This window comes from Zonotrichia leucophrys, chromosome 3, assembly GCF_028769735.1.
Source record: "Zonotrichia leucophrys gambelii isolate GWCS_2022_RI chromosome 3, RI_Zleu_2.0, whole genome shotgun sequence".
NCBI classification, from domain to species: Eukaryota; Metazoa; Chordata; class Aves; order Passeriformes; family Passerellidae; genus Zonotrichia; species Zonotrichia leucophrys.
Genome location: NC_088172.1, coordinates 24,085,686 through 24,109,619, shown reverse-complemented (window position 1 = coordinate 24,109,619; position 23,934 = coordinate 24,085,686). Strand labels below are relative to the sequence as shown.

General features: G+C 34.0%; 1 protein-coding gene across 2 annotated transcripts in view; it reads right to left on the bottom strand.

The window, feature by feature from the left end:
• The window catches only part of SNTG2 (syntrophin gamma 2), a 213,345-nt gene that overhangs the window by 9,782 nt on the left and 179,629 nt on the right, over positions 1 to 23,934 (bottom strand). For both annotated transcript variants that reach the window (XM_064710128.1, XM_064710129.1), the window contains 3 exons: positions 21,457 to 21,528; positions 17,870 to 18,079; positions 2,210 to 2,302 (listed from right to left, as the gene is read on the bottom strand). In XM_064710128.1, the coding sequence (XP_064566198.1) occupies positions 2,210 to 2,302; positions 17,870 to 18,079; positions 21,457 to 21,528 (375 nt within the window). The remainder of the gene's footprint in view (positions 1 to 2,209; positions 2,303 to 17,869; positions 18,080 to 21,456; positions 21,529 to 23,934) is intronic.

Genomic DNA, 23,934 nt, shown 5'->3' with positions numbered 1-23,934 from the left:
CATGCTGGATTCTGGAGGGGTGTCTCCTTTGAAAGGGATTCCATGCTGGAGCAGGAGAAGAGTGTGAGAAGTTCTCCTCCTGAGGAGAAAGGAAGGACAGAGACAATATGGGGTGAACTGACTACAGCCCCCATTTCCAACCCACCTGTGCTGCTGGAGAGGAGGAGATAAAGAAATTTGGGAAGCAAAGAAGTGTGGGGGGAAGGTGTTTAAAGATCTGGTTTTTATTTCTCATTATCATACTCTGACTTGACTGGCAATAAATTAAACTGATTTGCCCAAGTGGAGTCTGGTTTGCCCATGATGGTCATTGGTGAGCGACCTCTCCCTGCCTTTATCTGGACCCACAAGCCTTTAGTTGTATTTCCTCTCACTTGCCTGACTCATGAGGAAGCCAGGGTCAACCCCCCACACTCCAAAGCAAAAAATTGTTGTGCTTTTTATGTCAGAATTTGTAATAATGAGGCCTTTTAAAAATTGTTTTTCAAAGTGTAAAAAGACTGCTTTACAATTACTGCATGACCTGGTTGCCCAAAATTTGAGATCCAGATTTAGACTCATAGAGCAGACAGGGGACGAACCTTTATTTTAATAATCCTCTTTGAACACCTGCTGGGGTGTAAGAGCATTCTTTAAATCATTAGAAGACCTTATTTTTTTCATTAAATTCAAGAAAAAGAGAGATTCTTCAGTAAAATTTCTGTGTCCCTAATGAACTGTTAATTGCTTACCACTTTAAGAATCTTTTTTGCATTGGTAGGAAATATTCTAAAATAGCTATGAATATAGGAAAACACAGTCAACTTCAGCTGGCAATTATGGGAAGCAAGATGAACTGCAGAAGTCACCCAGTACTGCCTTTCAGGCTTGAGGATGCAGAGAACATCTCCATCTCTCACACAGGCGAAGAATAAATGTACTTGAGCTCTCCAGAATTTTTACTGTTTTGCAATGGAATTGGTCTATCTGCTGGTATTCTGTGTTTCTCCTTAGGTAAGCAACAATAATTCATCTAAATCTTCCTCATCATCAATACTGAAGGTAGGTACTGTGACACAAAGTCCTATTAATAGAGTAAGGTTATAATTTTAAAGGTGAGAGTAAGTGCAATCATTCTTCACATTTAAAAGAAACCCCTTTTACACATTAGAGAGCTTACTTCTCACAGTTAATTTGTGGTTACATGCAAAATGTGTATAATTGTGCAAGAGCAGGATTCCAGAATGCAGTATCACCTGAGGGAGAAAAGTGTATACTAAAGTATGTTCTGAAATTTTATCCTGCTGCATGGGATGCACACTTAATTAGTGTAAATTTTCATGCAATTTTGGTCATTATTTCTCTGCAGTAAGATTTTGATAGATTTGAAATCTCGGGGCATTTTGGTCCCAAACCCACAAAATGCCAACATGCAAAAACTAGATCCTACATGAGTATTTCAAAATGCAGTGTGCTCCCTCTTTTCTCAGAATGACTGACTGAATTTTTAAAAAATATTTGAGAAGACCGAGTTTCTACTGAACATTTCTCTTAATGCAGAAACATTTTTTGTATATTTGCTTTCTTCTACTATCAAAAAAACGTTAAAATCCACTTAGAATAATATACATTAAAGTACCACTAAGTTATACAGAAAATAGTAGCATTATAGATAGGTATGGGAAGCTGGCATGTATCATTAACCATTCTCTGTAGGCACTTTCTATATAGCCACTCTTTTGCAAGACAAGTGCACGTAATCTTCTAGATTCTGACTTTGAAAAACATTTGCCTTTATTCTGTTTATTTTAGACATGACCTAAATTTCTTATGATGGAAGAATAATTAATCCTATTTTATATTTGTAGCTTCAAAACAAATAGAATCAGGTGACAGTTAATTTTTTTCATGACTTGTAATCTTTTATAAATTTTTAAGTTTCTTTGTTATAAACCAAGTTCTCTGCTAAATATAATTTTCCTTTGCTTTTATTACTTGAAAAGGAAGTTACTTTTTTATATCTTCAAAATGCATCTTTACATGCTATACAACTATAGTTGCCCCTTTGAAGTCCCAAACTGACTACATTTCAGTAGGGGTAAATAAATAAATAGTACAGTATATTGGCGGAATAAATACTGGACATAAACATAAAGAAAATGCAATAGATGACAACTTCAATAACTATAAAACAATTCAGAGTTATATTTTCCTTTTCTTTTACTCTTACCTTTGTTTTACTGTCAAAACAGGTAAATCCTAGAGCAAAGTCGACTGTGAAACACAGGGTATCCCCTTGCCAACTGCACATATATGTTTTAGACTGAAAAAAAAAGGTATGATATTTGAGAGGACAGCCATCACTGTAAATTATCATATTAAAATAATATTTTATGCAGGTATTTTTGGCTGGGAAGACACTCAGCTGACAGCACTGGTACAGCTTTATATTACTCTGTTTGAAAATGGTCAAAACTTCTGACTGTAAATCAGTGTCCCATCTGTCAGCTAGACATTAACTGCAGGTTTTTTGTATTCAAGTCACTCTTCTACAAAATGAATATATTCTTGAAAACTAACCCTTGCAAAATGCAACACAGAACAAAAAACCCATATCTGACTACTCCTTAGACTTGAACTATTAATGACTTCTGATGTCACTTCCAGCGAATGTGCAGGAAACAGTGCCTAAATGTTCAGTCATCGCCATCTAATTATAGAAAAGTGCTCAGCCTACTTGACCTCTCCATCTGATTTAAATTTTGTAGAGAATCTTTCTATTTTACAACACTTTTTTATTTGGGTCTGGTGGCATGCTGGCACAGCCTGATGCTAAAGTTAGTTAATGTAATTTCATACTAAGACCTAATAGCTATCACATCTTGGTTAGCACTGATACCTGCCAGACACTGCTGTCTATTCACCAATTCCATGATAAGCTTTCAGATTAGAAAGGAAAAAAGTTTGTTTTATTAACAAAACTCAGAAGTTCTGGTAAAACTTGTGAATAAGCTTTACAGTAAAAAGTCAGTTAACTCATTCCAGGCATTTTTAAGGCTCACTAACTTAGGTATGTGACAGATTCTGGAAAGACATGAGTGAGATTTGCTGTAACATGGAGCGGCCTGATGACATTCACTGTTGACAGCCCTAATAGCAAAAAGCCCATTGCCTTCAGCAGAAGTAGAGATCAGATCCTGTATCAAGGCTTTCCTTGATAGGAAAGATAATTTTTAAGATTATACCCTTGTGCCTTATGAATTTGGATTTTTTTTTGTTTCTTCCAAGGAAGCATTACTTCACTGTCATTGATATATCATAAATCTCAATGTTGCCTCATGCTTAGACATTTGTTCACACAGAAGTTTTGTATCTGGCTAGTTTCTTTTAATCAAAAAAACAAAACAAAACAAAAAAAACCCAAAAAACCAACAAACAAACCGAAATCCTTTTACATGCAAGAATTCCCTAGAGGAGACTGAAAGCATTAATAAAACTTGCTTAAAATGCAAACTGCCACTTGAATTGGTTTTCTAAGAATTTTTAGTATAGTCTAAAACTTCCGGATTATTGTAAAGGTTTCCTCACTCCAATATAAATACAAAAAGTTAGTTATACTAAAACAAGCATTTCTGAGTTACAGTTATGACATTTTAAAAAGGATTTTGAAAGGGCTAGGAGTAATATCAGTTTATAAGTGCAGATTAGTATTATAATCATCTCCACAATAATGGAGATGTATAATATTTCTGAATAAATTAATTTGCTCATTGGTGTTCAAAGATCGTATTATTTGGCATTTAAAAATATTTCAGTAATTGATTTTCAATTAGAATGACATTTACATATCCTTAAATTTTATTCAGTAATTAAAAGGTGGCATTAAGCACCAGCCATAACTTATTCTCCATTATTCTCCAATTAAAAAGGTCATACTAGCTGAGCTCTGGCTGAGCAAAGCAATTTTTAAAACTAATAAAATTAGATTCCCCTAGTGGGTAAGCATCAAATTGCTTAGCCACAAACGGTGAATACTAGAATGAACTGTGCACAAATAATGATCTTGGAGTACTTTAAAAATATTCACTATTGGGAAATAATGGAACCAATTTTGAAATTATTCACAAATACTGGAGAAAAACATAATATGCTTCATTTTCACCATTATTAAAAATATATACGTGTTTTGTACTTACAAAACTCACAGGGTTTTCTTTACAACAGAATTAGTTTGTATTTTGCCATACAAATTTAAAATCTTGCTTCTGGCATCTCCTCAGTGACTTTGAACAGATTCTCAGAAAGCTCTATGGTAAGAACCTCATCTTGACTCATTGACTCTAGGACAGAGCCTTATTCCTTTCCACTTTTGCCTTTGGAATAAGCTTCCCATGCACTTGGAATTGTGATCACCCTTGGCTATCTACAAATATTGTTTACAATTGTGGAAATTTAACACAAGAGGTCTAGGTTCAGGTGTCTTTAAGTGAATTTGGGAACAGAAAGCAGCACTGAATATCAGCCAGCTTGCTAAGTCTAAACAGTTTAAACAACAGAGAGAAGAAAAGGCCTCATAGTGCAATAGCTAAGAAAATTGTAGTATACGACCTAGATCAATCTCTGATCTTTTCTGAGCAATGTAAAGATACATAGAATATTATATTTGTAATAAAAGACAATAACAAAACTTTTACCTGTGTAATGTTCAGGTATCAGCATCTCAATGCATATTCTTTTAACTTATAAAAAGATCATTAAGTTGATAATACCACTGTTCAAATACCAAAAGAACACTGTATCTGACTCATTTATGACAGAATTCCTCAGACAGAATGTGTGTTGCTGATCAGAAGCGTCTTGTCTATCTCTGGCTCTGTCATTTGTCCTTCAAGACCCTGAGAGGGTTTAATAGTTGCAATGATCACACATATACACTCATTGCCACAGACAGAGATTTCCCTGAAATAATTCAGCTTTGAACTATGCTGGTCAAGAAGCATCCAGGCATAGCACTTGGTCTATGTGGTCTATGTTGTCCATGGTCTAGTTAACAAGGTGGTCATCAGTCTGGTTGGACTTGAGGATGTCACAGGTCCTTTTCACCAGTTTTTACAAATGGGCAAGGACATGGGACAGTTTGCTTCAGTACTCTAAAAGAAAGACTGACTTAGGATTCTGTCTAACAGTTAGACAGAATATATTTGTACATATATTTGTATATATTTGTAACATCTAAAAGACGTTACAAATATAAACAATGACAAGCCAATTAATTCCAAAACCAGCTTTTATGTTTATGAGTTACTATGACTCTTTCCCTCATGGGAGAGAATGTGTTTGTAAATAGATCAGCTTACACAAAAAGCAGGGCTTTGAACTTGGTTTATGGGTGTCAGGGACTCAAGACAAGAAGTGAGTAAACACTCAAACTGGAAAGTGAATGCATGGGAAGAGATAACAAGAGGTATTTATTTCCATTCAGAGAGGAGAGCACCAATATACCTCAGATATGTGTGAGAGACAAAGCCTGAGGGACAAGCAGAAAGACAAACTCCCCCTCTTCATGGGGAGTCACCAGGCTGTGATGAAGCTGAAGCACAAAGACTGGGTGGGTAGCAAGCACTGCTGCAGCCCAGACACAGAGGTCTGGGGAAGAAAAGGCAGGAATAAAGAGGAACCCTCCTCTTCTTCAGCTTCCTTCTTTGTGTTGGTGTCCTTGTCCCCTTTAAGCTGAAGTACGATGGCAGAAGGAAGCATGAAGGCCCCCTGGATCACAGAGAGGCCTTCTGATTTCTCCACACTTGTTGGTCTCCCATGTAGGGTAAAGCCATAAGTACATTTGGTTTCTTCTGGGACTGGGAAGTCCAAAAGCTTCTAAATAGATCATGACATGCAATAGATTTTTTGGCAATAGACTTTTGCTGGAATATGAGTTTATTGCAGTGCTTTGGTGTGGGATCTCAGCACTTTAGGACTGAGGTGTTGAGTCACCGAGACCACCTTTGGGGGGCTCGGGAGTCTTAGAATGTTGCTAGAAGTGTTTGGTAGTTGGATTTTGATTTTACACAGGAGACGACACTTGTATAAAGATAAGAAGATTTCACTGGAGTGAATGGTGAAGGGACAAGTTAATTAGAGAGTGAAATACAGAGTTTAAGATTTTTGTACAGGGGGGTTTAGAGAAGTAAGATAGAGAAATTAGAGCGTGTCCTGTCCTTCTTCTTCTTCTTCTTCTTCTCCTTCTTCTTCTTCTTCTTCTCCTCCATCTTCTGTGGTGATAGTGGCACTTTGAGATTAGTCATTACTAAAAGTGCACTAGTCAATAAGAGTGAAAAGTATTGGGGAAAAATGATAAATATTGTATACGTAACTTTGAGTATAAAGATAGGTGACCGCCCAGAGGGAGGGGAGTGTGCTCATGGCTGGCTGCTGAGCAGACCTCTGTCGGGCCGAGAGAAAATCTTTTAGATAAACAATTAATAAACATCGAGACCGAGAAAAGAACTGAAGCGTCTTCTCGTCCTTTGAATCGCGGGCTGCCCCAAGGCCACCCCGGGCCTTTCCAGGCCATTCAAATAGCCGAAAATCACACACTTTGGAGGGAGGGCTTGGATTTGCCCATGTTCTGCCACAGGCATCCAGTGTAGTATCTCTGGATTATTTTTTGAAGACACAGAGTCCTGAATGTTACTTAATGATGTGGGATTGTATTCTGTCCAAGAAATAGGGGTTCAACTTGCTTTTGTTTTACAGTAAAATTATTTAAAATCAAGATTAATAACAATAACTTTCAGTTGAGATAGCATATTCTGAGATCATTAACAAAGATTCTTAGTAAAAAATACCATTTCACATAATTTTTTAAGAATCAGGGCACCAACCTTTTCAGTCAGTACTCCTTTTCCTAAGTTCATGGCAGTAAATTTTCTAAGGATCAAGTGAGACTCAGTGATGCTGCTCATCTAAGTGTAACACAGAAAAATGACACAGTGTATATTCATTTCAAAGGATATTACTTTTACAACTCTAATGCTGTTGGTCCAAAAGTCTCATCAGATTTAGTTTCAAAAATTCAGTTGGTGATTGGCTACATTGCAGGTAATTATTTTCTTGCATGAAGGAAGCCCTCATTTTGCTTTAACTATGGCACTGATATGCAATGTGTTCAATAATTTTGGACTCAGCCATGTTGAATGAGCAGGAATTTTAGTGTTTTTAATCAGCCAAAATGCAGAAATAATACCTACCTTCTAGTCTAAGTGAATACAAATTGGGCATGTACATTATTTCGCTTGTTTATTTTCCATAAAGCAATTGGAAACTTGGCAGTACCATTACACTTTCCTGCTTGAACTATACATTTTCCCTGCTATGCTGTTAACTATTTTATAGATAAAGATATCCATTTGCTCTAAGATGAGCTGTAAGGGTTTATTACATGTAAATGGGATCACAGACATTATTTCTCACTATACTCATGATATAGAATTTAACACACATTTTCTAAAACTAAATTCTAACCAGACAGCATTTAGGCAATAGCCATATCCATGCAGTGCACATACTGCATGCTGTATTCACTTACTCACTTTAAGTTAATGTGCTATGCTTCTGTGTGGAAATAATATGACATCAATGTAAAAAATGCTAAAATCTTTTTGAAAATTTGCCTTTTCTTAGAAAAAGTATTTACATTAAAATTAAATTATACTATGAAGCCAAGGAATTTATTTTTGGAGTAGAAGACTCCAGCATTGCCAATTTGAACTCATACAATTTTAGCATCCTCCAAATATCACTTCTATTAGTTTCTTTTTACTTCTAAGACCATATCTATCACCACCTTACATTTAATATTTTTCTTCATCTTTCTGCCAAGGAACTGAAAGGAACTTTGTAAGACTTGTCAGAGGAACTCAAGTGCATGAAAGAGAGAAGGACCTAAATGATGTGTTATTTTATTCTGCATTAGAAATAAAAATAATGTACACCAGCATTTAAGATATAGTGACAGGGAGGGAAAAAATTGTTTGGAACACAGGTTCTTGCATTAAGACTTTATATGGCAGTTTTTTAAAAGCTTCTAAATCATAGAGGAGTGACAGGAGTAAGGTGTCTTAATGCATCCCAAGTATTTACAAAAATATAGAGTTTGTCAAAAGCCTTAATATGGGACCAGATATGTCAAAAAAAGTATTTTTGAAAATTTCCCTTTTAGCATTAAAAAAATCCAAGCAGGGTATGAAAATAAAGATAAGAGCCACTAGAGTTATTATGATTGTACTGAGAAATATATATCACCCCACACATAGAAAGAGTATTAGAAGGCAAAATTAAACCCCTTAATTCTGAACACAGCCTGCAAAACCTCCAAGAGTCTTTCTGCATAGAATGAATAGTGCTAAACTGAAATGTTTTTAAACCCTTTGAAATAGCAGAATCACTGAATTAAAAATGTAGATGCTTTGGCTTTCTCATATCTAAAAAAAAGGGTTTTTAGCATAAAATATTCTATATATAGTCTTTTTTTTTAAAAAACCACAACTTTCAGAACATGTTTATAAAGTACACCAAAAGCATTGTTACTCTGAATTCACATTATACACGAGAAAATGAAGCAACAATGAAATCCATCATTCACCAAAAGCATGAGAGTTTTCAGAAATTTCGTCTAAAAGAGACTCCCAAAGCTCAGCTGTATTCCTGTTCCATATATCAGTAAAAAAGAATCAGTGAAATAATTTCAGTGAGAGTGATCAAATGAATATAATCTTCACTTAAAAACCACAGCAGATCCACTTATTTGCCCATACCTTTAAGGAATTCATCATGTCACAATTAAAAGGTTACAGAACTTTGATAATTATGGACAAATACAAATAAAACCACTTCATCTAAACAAATGAGATCTGATTTAAAATTTTGTATATTCCTTCAAGATCTGCTGTTCCTGCTGCCAAAGGAATTACATCTTAATATCCTAAAATTACTCTTTTTTTGCACAACTTGCTGGTATAATGAAAAGTGCATTCTCTTATAAAAGATGGAACTGTCATCTGATGATTTCAAGAAGGTTATAGTTGTTTTTTAAAAACATTTATGCACATTTGTGGTTCAGCATATATGTATACAAGAGACACTCTGGCAGTAAAAGTAAGATTTTTCAAAGGACTCAAATGATGGCTCATTATATTTTCGCTGAATTTTAAAGAAAGTTTCTATTTATTTCAGTAGAAGTGGGACTAGCTCAGTGCTTTAGAAAATAATACCTGGGTTTAATACATCCATGTTTTTAATGCTTAAGATACTGCTTAACTTGAAACTTTTCCTTTTAGGTCATTTATTGAAATAACTATCTGATCTATTTGTAACTTTTAATTTTTAATGCTTATGACATTATAGCAGCTAACTGCAAAAATGGTTTGCTTAGAAGAGCACTCACTGGGCAGGCTGTCTTTTCAGAAACTTTCAGCATCACTGAGATGATTAAGCATTAAACCAGCATTCAAATATTAGGATTACATTAATGTGGGATTTTAGGATTCAAATATTAGGATTACATGTACATTTGGGATTACATGTACAAGTGAACTTTACTCCACAGGGAATTGTGTTCCTGTAGGAAGACTGAGGTGAACCTGTAGGTTCAGCTATTTCTTGGCAAGACAGATGATGCAGTGGTGGATGCCAACTCTTGGCCATGGCATTCTCTCTGTGATATGAACCTATGGCTCAAGTAAATCTGACAGAAGAAAAGACTTGCTGCCCTCTTTGCTGAACAGACAGAAAATGGCTTAAACTGGTTGTAGGAAAAAGCAGTGAGCAAAATGGATGCAGGAGGAAAAAATCTACGTGTAGCAACTAAGAAATGGTTATCTTCTAGCAGGGAAAATTAAAATTGTGTTCTTTAGCCTTTGCTTATGTCAGAAAGAGATTGTGCTTCCTCCTCTCTGTGTCTGAGAAATACCTTCATTGTTATGCAGCAACTCATTTTTTCCATAAGGAAAAGCAAGAATCAACAGTGACTTCAATGTTAAGAGTTTCCTACATGTTTTCCTACATTTCCTATTTGTTTCCTACATGTCCCAAGCATGTTTTCATAAACCTGAGGCAGATTCTCAGTGGTAAACACAGTAATCAAGCTGACACTGCTTGATTTAGTAGAACCAGTAGACCAACCACTACTGGCTTACCTCAGCAAAGACAACAATGTCATTCTGATGCAGTTTGTTATTACATAATAATAAATATTTTTCTTCTCTGGTGATCTGTAAATTCTGGAATTTCACAGTTGAGAAGGGAATTAATCAGAAATATCATCAAAAGTAATTTCTGAGTACACAATTCAGTTGCGAATCAGTGGCATTTTCACTGGGATTTTCTTCTGCCTGATTCTTATAAATGGTGGGTGGAGAATGATAGGGAACACAAAAATTAAAACCATAAAATCCAGCATCAAAATTCTAAGATAATATTACTCTATAAATTTGAAGTTCCGTAACAGTAAATTTCTAAGGTAATCTTACTTTACAGATTTGAAGTTCCATGACAGTAAATTCTTCGCAGTAAATTCTTGACAGATTTAAAAGAATCACAGAATGGTTTGAGTTGGAAGGGTTCCAAAATGGGCCCACTCACCATAGGCAGGGACACTTTCCAGAACACCAGGCTCGTCAGAGCCCCATCCAACCTGCCTTGGACTCCTTCAGGGACGGGGCATCCACAACATCTCTGTGCAACCTGTTCAGTGTCTCACCACCTTCCTGTACAGAATTTATTCCTAATAAATTCTATGTAACCTAAACGTGCAGTCTTTCAATTTAAAGCCATTCCCACTTGTTCTATCACTACGTGCTCTTGAAAAAGTTCCTGTCCAGCTCTCTTTTGGTTTCTTCCTTATTCCAATCTATAAGATCCTCTGGAAAATAATAACAAGCCTAGATTCCCATGACATGATTTTTATCTAAATATTTGGATTTAGAAAGAATTATATGTAATATAAAAATATTTAGATTTATTATTTTAATATAAATAAATGTAATTTTAAGAATACATTATATTTTCAGAAATAATGGCCATTTTATATTAATCATGTCAAAATTACAGAATATAGAAACAAGTTTGAGTTCAATAGCCTTGAAAATTGGTATATTCACTGTTCTAAAATTCTAATAAATGCATTGTTTGATTTTCATCTGTCATGTGAATTGTTAAATTATTAATAATTATGGAAAATATATTTACTATTAACCTGTATGGTTCTCAGAACCTTTCTTTGTGTTAGAGCATGGTGAGTTTTTTGCATCAGTGTGGAAATGAATTAGAATCTAACACCATTTCTAAAGGTGACCAGTTAAATTGTAATTGTAATTGTAATAAGCTTTCTGTGCATAATGAAAACAATCTAAAACTTAATTGTGTAATTAAACTGAGTGCTTCTTGTAACAAACTGGAGAGTATCTTTTAATGACACTATAAATCTCACCTAATCTACATGCTATTTAATATCTCGCCTGAATATAAGGAGAATATATCCTTTGCTTAAATGTTTGTCTCAGAAATCAATTCTGAAATTAGCATGTGGTGACATTTCCATTCTTAAAGGGACTCCTACATATAATTTCATGTTTCATATATGCTTGGCAATCATCACAGAATTAAAAAAAAACAAAAACCAAACACCTGACCAACTGTATTTAGTATTTTTGCAATTCAATACAGTATTTGCAGCTCACAAGGCTTACACTGTGATCAACCAATCATGATTTATTCAACCTCTCAGGTCACCATGAAGAATTAGTAAAATCATAAATGTCCAATAATGGATCATAGAAATGACAATTGCTTCCTATCAAGATCACCTAATATCTGCTAGGTTTTGTTTATTTCAGTGGACTTCTTTTGGCTCAGTCTCTGAGGGTGGTTTAGTCTCCTATTTCTGCACTTAATTCCCAAAGATGCCCAGAAACAATGAGTGTGTTTGTTTTGATGTCAGCCTTACTGAGAAAGTCAAAGCTCTGAGAATCTCAAGAGTCAGCTAGTTGGAAAACTTAGGTAAGCTGTGGTAGATAAGTGGAAACACAACTAATCTCTGAGCAAGTTCCATTGGGGACACAGTCTCTAAAATCTATTCTGATTACATCTAACTTGAATTGTAGTAAGATAATTTCAAAATGCCACTAGTGAATGACTAGAAAGCACATTTTGTGTAATGTTGCAGGAAGGAGACACAGGAACTGAATTTCTTGTAGGCCGTCTTGGTATGAATATCACAAACTCTTCTGTTTTCTCTAAATCCAAAATCTTCAATTGAACTTGTACCTTTCATGCTAAAAAAATAGTTTCAGAGTGGGCTAATTCCACATTTCCGTGTAGCTTGGTTTCCATACGCTGGGAATGCAAGGAATCCATAACCCTGACCAGCACACATCACTATTTATATTGGTGACTCATTGAACACTCAGCATTAAGCAAATATGAAGGCATGTTGATAAAATATGCATTGAAATTCAGTTTACAAAAAAAATTATTTAGAAGTCATTTGAGCGTCTATGTAAGGGATTTTCTCCATCTGCCTCCTAATTTTGAAATCATGAGGAATTTATAGTTATCTCCAGTGGACAAAGAATAAATGCCTAACTAAATTAATTTCAGCTCTTTCTTGAGCTGCTCAAGATATGGGAGCTATTTATCCATTAATTTTGTGAAAATGTGAAGTCTTAAAATATCAGTGCAATTTTGTGCAGTTCTTTCTTTTTGATCTTTCATCATTATGTGGTTTTACATATCATAGAAGCAACGATGTGATTTAAAATATAAACACTGCTTTTCATGTTATGAATCAATTATTGGTTGTGACTGGTTAGTAAGTAGCATGTATGCATACAGTCACTATTACACTGTTATTTTATACAATATAGTCAACTGAATGCTTCTAAAGGGAAATTATGACCAAAAAAATGGTTTCCTTGAAATGTTGTTGAAGTCAATTGGAAAGAACTTATTCACTTCTCTATGTCTTAAATTAATTGTAGTTAACCCTTTAAGAAGATTTTAAATAAAGATATGCATCTAAAATTAAGAAATGGTCTAGAACAAACAGCAAGCAGATGTTGTAATGAGGAGGTTGCACTGATTATTTCCTGAGCTGAGAAGGAATGATGAGAAAGAAGCATTACATGGACAAGTTTTATAAAAAAAATTTAAACCCATAAATCTTTACTAGAAAGTCAAGATGTGAAAATCAACACCTGTCAACAGTATTCTGAAAGGATTTGTACAATGAACAATATCTTTTTCATGGAAAAAAACTTCATTTTCTCAAATGAACATATTATGAATACATTAGAAATTAATTCAAACTGATGAACCAGCAAAATCTATGACAAAGTATTATAAAGAAATTTAAAAGATGAATAGAAGAGAGGATACCAAAGATAAGCAGGACCAGAAAATTAATAAAAAATAGTCCATCAAGCAAAAAGGCAAAGACATATAAAGCTGAGGAAAGGTTATTGAGTTAACCATTTCTTCAAAATAGTTATGTGACTTTTTGGTTGATTGGTTGGTTTTAATCAACAACAACGTGATTGCGGATTCCTTATGTACTTTTTACCAATCTGCCAGAAGAAGACAGAGTGTCTAGGGGGAAATGTTAAAGTGCAACAGGAAGATGGTGAACTAAGCATTGTGTAAGCTACGTCATTCTCATGTCTGTCAGCTTTTTTAAGCATGGAAGACTCAAGTTCACAGAGAAAAACAGTAACTAGCTGGAATAACTAATATGCAAAAGCAATTAATTGTTGCTTACAAAACAAAACAAAACAAAACAAAATAAAATTATCAATTGTGCTTATCTATTATATAATTTTTAGGAATTTTCATCATGGTGTTTTAGCAGCACAATATTTGTAGAAATAAAATTAAGAGTCTAATGTGGGAATCCCATAGAAACGAAGCTCTAGGTCTGCATGCACAATTATTCCCAATAATTATTTTTGCTTTATCCAGGAACAGACATTATCTGTCTGAGAGCAATTCTGAGTCACAATGATTCTGAGTCATATATGCAGCATCAAGAATCCTTCTATAGAGAATGGTTTGGTATTAACTTCTCAGAAAATAAAGACATATTAAAAATGCTTACAAAAACATAAAACATCCACAGAGTGTGTGATTCATGTTAACTGATTTTAAGAGGGAAAACACAGGAAAAATGCATCATACATTTATGTTCATTATAAAATTATTTTGGATTTCCAATTGTGTTAACTGAAATAAGTTGGAACATTCATTAATCTTCATTTGTTTACTTTGCTTGCTTTGTTTACTTTGATTTTATTAGTATTTATTTATTTGATTTTATTAGTGTTACTTTGATTTATAGTAATGTATATTCTTCACATGAGGAGCCTGTATCATTCCAGGAATATGAATTTTTCTGCTAAATTTTTTCTATATATTCATATCCCTGACTTAAAAAATAAATAATAATTGTATTTCAAGGGTTTATTTCTCTGTTGATATTAGTCACTGAATCATGGAACAAAATGGAAAGAAGTTAACTAGAAGTACTTACCTTTAAGCATGGAAAACAATGAGGCACCAAAACTTCTTGCTTATTCTGTTATAACTGAATGGGATCCAGCCTATTTTAATCCTTGGAGTAACTCACATGAAACACATATTTTGTCCAAGCAACAAAAATGGTTTCAATACAGTAGGTTATTCAGCTGTGTGAGGATTGGAGAGAACTTGCAGCATATTCATCACAGCTGCAAGTATGAAGGGAAAACTTTCTTTTGTGTTAGAATTGCTAGTGAGGAGAGTATGCATCCATGTCTTATCACTATATACCCACCACAGGTACCTTAGAAACGCTGTGGTAGATTATTTTCCCATTGCATGTTTTTTTTTCAGTCTCCTGATACTTCTTTCATTTGTAAAGAAGATTCCTCTCCTCTGTCCTCTTCCAGCAATCAAACAAAGCTTACATGTACAAGGTTTCAACATGACAAAACTGTTGGTCCAATTTTTCTACAGCTGATGGTAAAATACATTACTGTCACTCTTTCCTCTGTCCACTATTCCAGTATTCTCCTCCATCCTCCTACTGAACACAACTGATCCAAATCATCCCTTTGAGATATTTCTGCATTAATTTAATAACCATATCCAAGACTCAGATGAGTCAAAATAATTTCCTTTGGAAAAACTAGTCTGAGGCAAAGCAAGAATACTGATTTAGAAATTTAAAAAAGACATAATTGAAAACAATGTGGAATAATATCCTATGCTATTGACAAGACCAAGCTGAAGGGTCAAAGAATTAGTAAGAGCTCTGGAAAATGTACCAGTCTCTTATTTTTGAAGATTTTCTGCACCATAAAAATCTTGGGAAAAAAAAAAAAGAAAAGAAAAATTACCTAATATGAGCATCATTTATTTATCTTGCACTGTTTAGGATGTTCCAGGTGAAACAAGTATTCATGCTGGGAATTGCAGGAGGTAATTTAACTTCAGTATATGACTGAGAGGATTTCATTGCCTATCTTCTACTATTGCAATGCTGACTATTACCAGCCTCATGGAAATACTTTTCAACAACACTTTTTCTCTCTTTCAATTGCCTTTCTGCCTCACTTCTCCTGCATTTTTATTGCCCTCATCTATCCAAGTTATGCCATCAGCAACTACAGTAGTTTTTCTAGGAAAAACCCCATGTACTTCTAGTACATAGATTCAACATCTGTTTGTTTGTTATCATTGTCTGCAAATAGATTAATTTCACTAGGGTCACTGAATTTCAGAGTTTCTTGGTAAAATTTTTGTAAACAATTGCAGCTAGAAATAGGGATTTAAGATAGCTAAAAGGGGAGCAATATTGTGAGGGGTGTTTCTTCCTGCTTTATTGCATTCTTTCTGTCATCTACTGCTGCTGCCATTTTCAAAAGAATTGTAAAAAAAAAGACACAACACCAGCAGATAAAATTCAAAAGGAGCACTGCACCTTAGCATTTCTCTTCATAGACTGTGTAAGGACAGAATCTTCTCAGAAGTACAGCTCTTATTATAGAAACACCAAATACATAGGGTATGTACAGGAAGGGGTTAACAAAAACTCATAGGCAAGATCCTAACTACACTCAATATCAAACAGGACCAAGCTCCATTTAAAAAAGAATAGTTGAAATGGCACAATGCAATCCAACAGCTGCCATGAATCTTGCCCAATCATTTATGAATAAAGAATAATTTCCAAAATTCTCCAAAAGAAAGAACTTTTACACACTGACATACCAGTGAAAAGCTTGAATTTTCTGGGTACTGGAATGTCAGTTCTTTTTCTGGGACTTGAAATATTCTATGTAATATTAAATTGCACCTCATTCATGCTGCTCTTGACATCGTTCTGAAAAGAAAGGCACTCACAACAGAATTTATGCTTTGAATGGAGAAAGAAAATAGTGCAGTAAAAAGACTTTTCACTGCTGGAGACTGACCATAGTACTCTGAACTCTACTGATATGGTAGTTTACAGTAAATTTGGATGTATCCTACTATGTGAGAGAAAATGAAGACATAGGAAACACATGGGGAGACTTGAGCACTGTAATCAAGATTTTATTTTAATTACTTTCCTGGAGGTTTCAGATAGGTTAAACCACAGCTGCAGGAAATTTAATGTATTTTGTGTGAAATGAGTCTAGATGACTGATTCACATGACAAAAGATCATTCCATAAGCAAAGCATCATTCCTTAATTTTAAAGATGTAAAGGAAAAGCAAGCTTTGAGATTTAACAATAAATATTCAGAAGTTTAATCAGATAAAGAGCCAGCAAATCTGCACGCTTGTTATACTTAATTTCAATCATGTTGTCTGGCTTTATATGGATAATATATATAAGGATCAATATTTTCCTGAAGAACTGCATTCCTTCTCAGGAATTCAGCACTTAGAACTGTTACAAAATCTTTTTGTTCCTTCATCAGTCCAAAGAGACAAATAGAAGGGTTCTAATTAAGCACCTTGTAAGAACCGAGAAACCTGTTTAGAATCCCAGAGATCTGGAAATTTAGACAAGCTGATTAGCCACCTGCAATAGGACTCCTGCTCCTTGGAAGTCGTGTTAATACAGTGGTGAGATCCACTGTTCTCAGTGTTTCAAATGTCTTTAGGAGGCTCACAGGGCACTGGAAACCTGAGCACACCAAATCAAGTTTGCATTTGTGTTAAACTGTGCAAATATATTTTTATTGGAGGAGGTCTATAGTCTCAATGAATACACTCCCACAACATTCGTCTGGTTCACTTGAGAATATGGATCTAGATTTACTAGCCAGCAGAAAGTGAAAATCTGCTGTTTAATTTTGAGAATTCACGACTATTACAAACTTATTTTCACTTTTATACTGTCTTCAAACTCTTCCAATGTTAACAAGGACAATCCCAATTCACAACTGACAATACAAGAGCAAAATATTTCTTTGAATACAGAAGCATTATGTAAACTATCATATTTACCTTATGTGAGAAGAAAATTAGCTTTCAGGAAGAAAATGTTCAAGTTGGACTAAATAAACTCCTGAGAGTTTTCCTGTGCTAAAATATATTAATTTCCAGTTTTTAATAATCAAGGTGAACTTACAAATTATTACTTTCAATTTTCAATCTGTCAAAACATGCTCATTGACTGGTATTACACAGTCATTGACAGAAAAAATATTGATGTGATGATGAAGCTTTCAGAAGTCTTCATTGTATTAAATGTACTCAGATCCTTGGTCATGGAGAACATCAATTGAATGAAATTATTAAACATACAAATAATTCAAAATATTTTATACTTATTTTGCAGATTAAATTACTTAAATTGTTCACTACTTACCCCTGTTCTTTGAACTTCCAAGAAAATTGCTCTTTGGAATGATTTCTCCCACACTGCCAATTCACTGCCCAGCTCTACGTTGAAATAGTGGCTCTTGCCATGCCCAACCATGACACTGAAACAATACGGCCTCTGGTCTTCAAGATCAAAGTCCTGGTGAATACCTAAATACAAGTTTGCTTGTAGCCAGCAATCATCAGCAAGCCAGAGCTGAAAGATATGTTTCAGTATGTGATTCTTCATCTGGCAAAACCAAAGAATTGAAGCAACACTGTCTTCCGTAAGTGATGGGTACTTGGATATACTACGCCATTATGTCAACAATTGTGTTGAAGAAATGTTCTAGGAGTTAAATAATTATGTCAAAGACAGCTTCTCTCTTTGCTTGTTATTTGCTTTATTCCCTATCTTTTAATCCAAGCTACTCCTGCAGTTCCAAAATACTGTCAAAATTACCTAAGGAATACATCTATATTTTAAAGGGAGTTTGTACAAATACATTGCTTACAGTGAAAAAAGAAGGAAACCCTGAATGTTTCAATAAATTCCAGGAGCTATATACCAGCTCTACAGGAGACTATAATTACTCCATTCTACTTGGATTCCAATATGTGAAACCCCAAGGAATGCAGTAATTTATCAAGCACCCCAGGGCTAATTCTAAAAATGACAACAAGGGAATGTCCTCCAATAGCTGTCAACGCTGTTCTGTAACTACAAGGAGACTGAAACAAGATCCTGGCCATCACCTTCAAGATAAAGCAGAGAAAATGTACATTAAACTTTCATAATAAAAAAATATACCTGCAATACAATATTTTGTAAATGTAAACAAATTAATACAAGAAACTTCCCTAATATTTTAAGACTTCATTGATTAACATAAATATAGAGGAAAATAAAACTAAATAAAAAAGCTACAACTTATACATCTAAGTACTTCCACCGCTTGAATTTCCAAATTACACATATCTTTACTTTTCTGTTTTTCAGATAGAATCCTTCCCTATCCCCATTTCTCTCTGATATCATGGGGCAGAAAAAACTAAAACCCCAAAATAAGTAGCAATGATTCATGGGGCATCTAGGGAGCACCACATATTGCCACTAGGGTACAAAGCACTGTGTTGTCAAAATTGGCCCTGCTACTACCTGAGGAGAAAACAGACTTTATGAAGCTCTGTTATTTTACAACACTCCTTTGCACTGTCAAAAAGGAAGCTGAACAAAATTCCTGCATATATTCTGGTGTTCAGCAGCTATGGAGTGACAGATATTACATGTGCTTCAAGACTCAGTGCTGCATATCCTGGCTTTTAGACTACTATATTAGCATTTTTTTAAAATTTTCATGTGAAAATACCAGACAATAAAAGAAAATAAAATCTTCTCAAGACAAATGACTTTTAAAAATGTACAGGATCACAGTAAGAGTTTGAATTATGAGGCAAGCTATAAGAATAAACACATGCAATGCAAGGCATTACATTTCAAATAATCTGGCTGTTACCACCAAATGAACAGAAAAATGCAAAGGCATATTATATATATGAATTTTAATTCACATATTTGTGTATTTATATTTATGTATACATACATCCAAATCTAAAATATATCAAACATTCTTTTTTAAAATTTAAGTTTCATATCGGATTGATATTTTCCCTGTTTAACTCTTGCATCATAATAGACATAGATGAGAAGTTTACAATTATGTGTGTAACAAGAACACTTCTCCTTAAAATCTATATTTTGTGAGAAGATATAAAACACACTCTCCCACAGTTTTGCACTAGTTCTAACCAGCCTCTGAAAATCCTTAAGAACCCCCTCCCCAAATGGCAGCTTTTACAACATAAGCCTATCATATCTAATGCAGAAACCTTAATCTCTTACAATTTTTTGGATTTGTTCTGTTTGCCTCATTGTCATTTATACCAAAGAATCAACAGAAAAGAGGTTAAGGAGTTCAATTCGAGCTTTTGCACTTTAGCTTACTTATTAATGAAGTCTGGCAATTAAGCATTCATTTATTAAAATGTCAAGAATATTAAAGAGTTGAACCATGAGTAGTTTATTTCCCAACTTCTTTTTCTTAATGAAAAAGTATTGCAGAAGTTGCAGAATCCTTGAAATTACCATAATATTCCAGGAACAACTGAGTTTTAGCACTAACACTTATAGGACAAAAATCAAAAGCAAAACCCAAGCCACAGGAAAATCTTCCCAAAAGGCTTAATGTCTATATATCTAATTGGTGTCTGACTTATTTATGAGCCAAAAGTAAAATTATAAAAAATATAAAGGAGACTAAATAAATGATCTGTGACAGAAGATCTACTTTTTGTTGGTGTGTTAGGGATGGGAAGGACCTGAATTTGCCCATATGGAGACATGGTCACACAAAAATAATGCCATGACTACAAGAATATGGCTCTGCTCCTGTGCCTCTGGAGCTGAGCTCTAGTCCTGAACTCCAGGACTACTGTTTTCCTGGCATGGCATGGCCAAAACACTTCCTTCCCATGCCCTGAATAACCTGCATCAGAAAAAAGCCCCCAACAAATAAAAAATTTCCTACAACACTAAAAAAACCCCTACACACCCCAAACCAAAGCAAACCAAACAACCCCCAAAAACACCAAATCAAAAACCTTAAGCACTTTTGCTTCAGTGCAGGATCTGTTACAGGTAACAGCAACAACCTGCCTTTTCCACCACATCAGTGTGTGGTCAAAGAGAAACAGCAGAGAAGGGCAGCAGCTGGTGAGAACTAAAGGTGAGCTTTAATTTTTCACTGAAATACTATTTTATCTGAAAAGATAGGTTTTTTTTGTGTGAAAATATTCTTTACTCTCCTAGGCAAATAGGCTCTCACAGTAGCCTTATCTCACCTGAAAAGGTTTTGTTTTTGTTGGAGAACAAAATTAATCTATCTGATGCATTTTATTAGACAATATATTCCATAAGCCAATTATTTCCATAACATGCTAATATTTTTATGCAAATCTTTAATTGGAACAAGCTAGACAGAAAACATGGAGTTTTTCTAGTTGGGGGAAGAAAATTAATTCTATGGGAAACAAACATGACATGCTGCCCTTTATAAAGAAAAAACACTACAATACTTGATACAACAATCAATACATATGATACAACAAGGAAATAATTTTATATTTTTAATTTCAAAAATGAAAATATCTTTATATGGATCAAGAATTACAGCAAGAACATTTTTTATCATGTTTGCTTGAAAATCTGACCCACTAAGAAAAAACTAATATCATTATGCTTAGCAGTGTGTCTCACTGATATTTCATATTGAAGTATCATATTCAGCTCTAGTACTGAAAACTTTCTTCAATAAGAAAACATGTTAGTAACTTGTTCACTTGGAGCTTACCCCCTTTTCCATATTTTCTTATACTTCCACAGCTAATGCCTTAGCAATAGAAAATAGCTTTTTATAACAACAAATGAACTATTTGAATACTAGTTATTCCTAGTTGAGATTAATTTGAGCTTATCATCAACAGGAAAAGGTTAACTTTACTAAATAAAATCACTGGAATCGTTGGGAAACCTACCTTGTGAATTTTAAATAGAACCTCACAGAGGTTATAGATTTTTTCAGCTCGTACCCAGTCTAGTGTGCTCACCTATAATATATAAAAAAAAAATTATTAACACATTTTTTATTTGAAAATCATGTTTAGATGAAAAAAAAAATGAAAAGATTTCACCCATCATTATTCTACTGGATCTTTTAAATACAGGCACATCACTACATTTAATATCCAGCATTTAGAAAAGACTGCAAATAGTATTAAATTTTTACAGAAACAGGAATTAAAACGTGTTAAATAATTTACTTCTTCTTTTCCTAGTATGATGGAAATGTCTTTGTAATCTCTGTGGTTAGTTACATAAGCAATTTTATTTCTCAAGATGCTAACACAGAGAACTCGGTCTCAAACACAAAGTCATTCAGCTTCATGTCTAAATATGAAAAAAATCTTACAACCAATACATCAAGATGTATTCCAAAATTCAGTTTTGAATTTACATGCACTAGAGAGGCAATAACTCAATATTTATTCTAAAACTGGAAAAGGCTATGTGACTGCAATATTTAAAATCAAGGAAAATATCAACTGCGTGCTCAATAATATGAAAACACCTATATTTTCTTTCCTTTTGATTTCATTACCTAATCCTGTTCACATGACAGGCTGTTAAAATCTAAATAGCAAGAATGACTGTAGTTTTTACTAAAATTCTACTTAATGATATGATGAGATAATCTGTTTTCTCTTAAAAACAGTACCCAGCCTATATTGTTCAAGAAAAAAGAAAAAAAGAAAAAAAGAACTCACACATAGGAAAAATTCAATGGGAATATGCATCATTTTTCTTATATGTTTTAGTGCAAAATCCTAGCTCTTGGGGAATGCACAGGAATGGCTGCATAGATAGATGAAGGATTTGACTAGGTTGCACCTCTGAGGCTTTTGGCATATGGAAATAAGTATTTTGGTAACTTTAATATTATCTTGAATAATTTAAAATTCTAGGGCTTATACAGCTTTGTCCTATTCCCACATCCCAACCAAAAGGAAGAAAGCAGAAAGAATAAATTAAAAAATTAAAATAATTGACATAAACAAAACCTTTTCTGTCAAACATTTTCAATCACAGATTATTTTTCTCTGTGTTCACAGTAGCACATAATTCACCTTCAAAAAATTTAGTATTTCTCCTGATGATTTGCATGGAGATATCAACATGTTTTGGTTATTTTAGAATTTATTTAATGTTTAATTTTCAAGTGTCTTAAAATTCTAAGCTGTTAAAGAGAATTGCAATAACTTGATGAGATTCCAAACCAGTACAACACTTACAGGACTCTAGTGGGACTTCTGTTAGTTATGAAATGTAACTTCAGTGTCCTTTAGAGGAGTAATGTGAACTTGGTGTTAGTTTCCTTCTAATCTTATAATCTGAATTAATTCTTAATAATCTAATTATTAAGAACTAAATCTAACAACTTCTCCCAACTTCTCTCAGGTGTAGATTAGTTTTTTTGGATTATTAAATTTAGATATTATGAATCACCGACTGAAATGGGACTGAAGAACTCTAGAAATTCTAGCCCCACATCTTTTCAGGATATAGAGGGACTCACATTCTAGGATTCTCCATTTCATCATTTCTATATCATAACAATCAAATGGCAAACATCACTTTAACACAATACATCCACTAGAATATATAAAACAGATTGCGCACTTTATTTTACTATGAGAAATGTTTCAAAAATTAAAGCTCAAAACATTACATACAGGTAATTTTAAAGCTACATGATAAAAGCACATAGTACTACTTAAACTTTTTCAAATTTAAATCTGACGTCAGCTGGTTTAGAAAGGAAATGTAAATAAATTCTAGGTACTAACTTGTCCTCCCATCCCTTTATAAAAAGGCAGCAATTTTTAAAGACATATCTTTCTATTTTTTAGGTTTCCATTTCTACTTATTTTTTTGTAAGTCCATTCAATATTTTATTTGATTTTTACAATTTATATATTGCACAAATAAGAAATAACCTAAGTTTTGAAACAACTGAAACAAAGCACTTATAAAGTTAATTCACGGAGAAATGTACATTTTAACAGGCTCACAATAGAGTAAGCACTGCAGGTCTTTGATTACTCTTATGTCCAGAAAAATACTTTGTACTTTGATGGCTGTTTTGAAAAGAAAATAATTAAATAATACATGTTTTGGCCCATTACTGTTGATACTCTTAAGGGATATTCATGCTTCTTCAAAATAAGGTTTAGAGTAGAATGGAGGCTAGTTCATTATTTGGTCTTGAATTTTTCAAAGGGAAAGGATATTTTCCATCTCAGTTAACAGCAGGAGAACCCTTTTTTGCTCTAAGTGGCTAGACATAGAAGCATAAGCACTGATTCATTTGCTGTTTATGCCACTGGCTTTGGTGACATAGGCTATGACCTGAAACCTGTTGAGATATGAATGGACTTTCGTTTGCTCATATCATT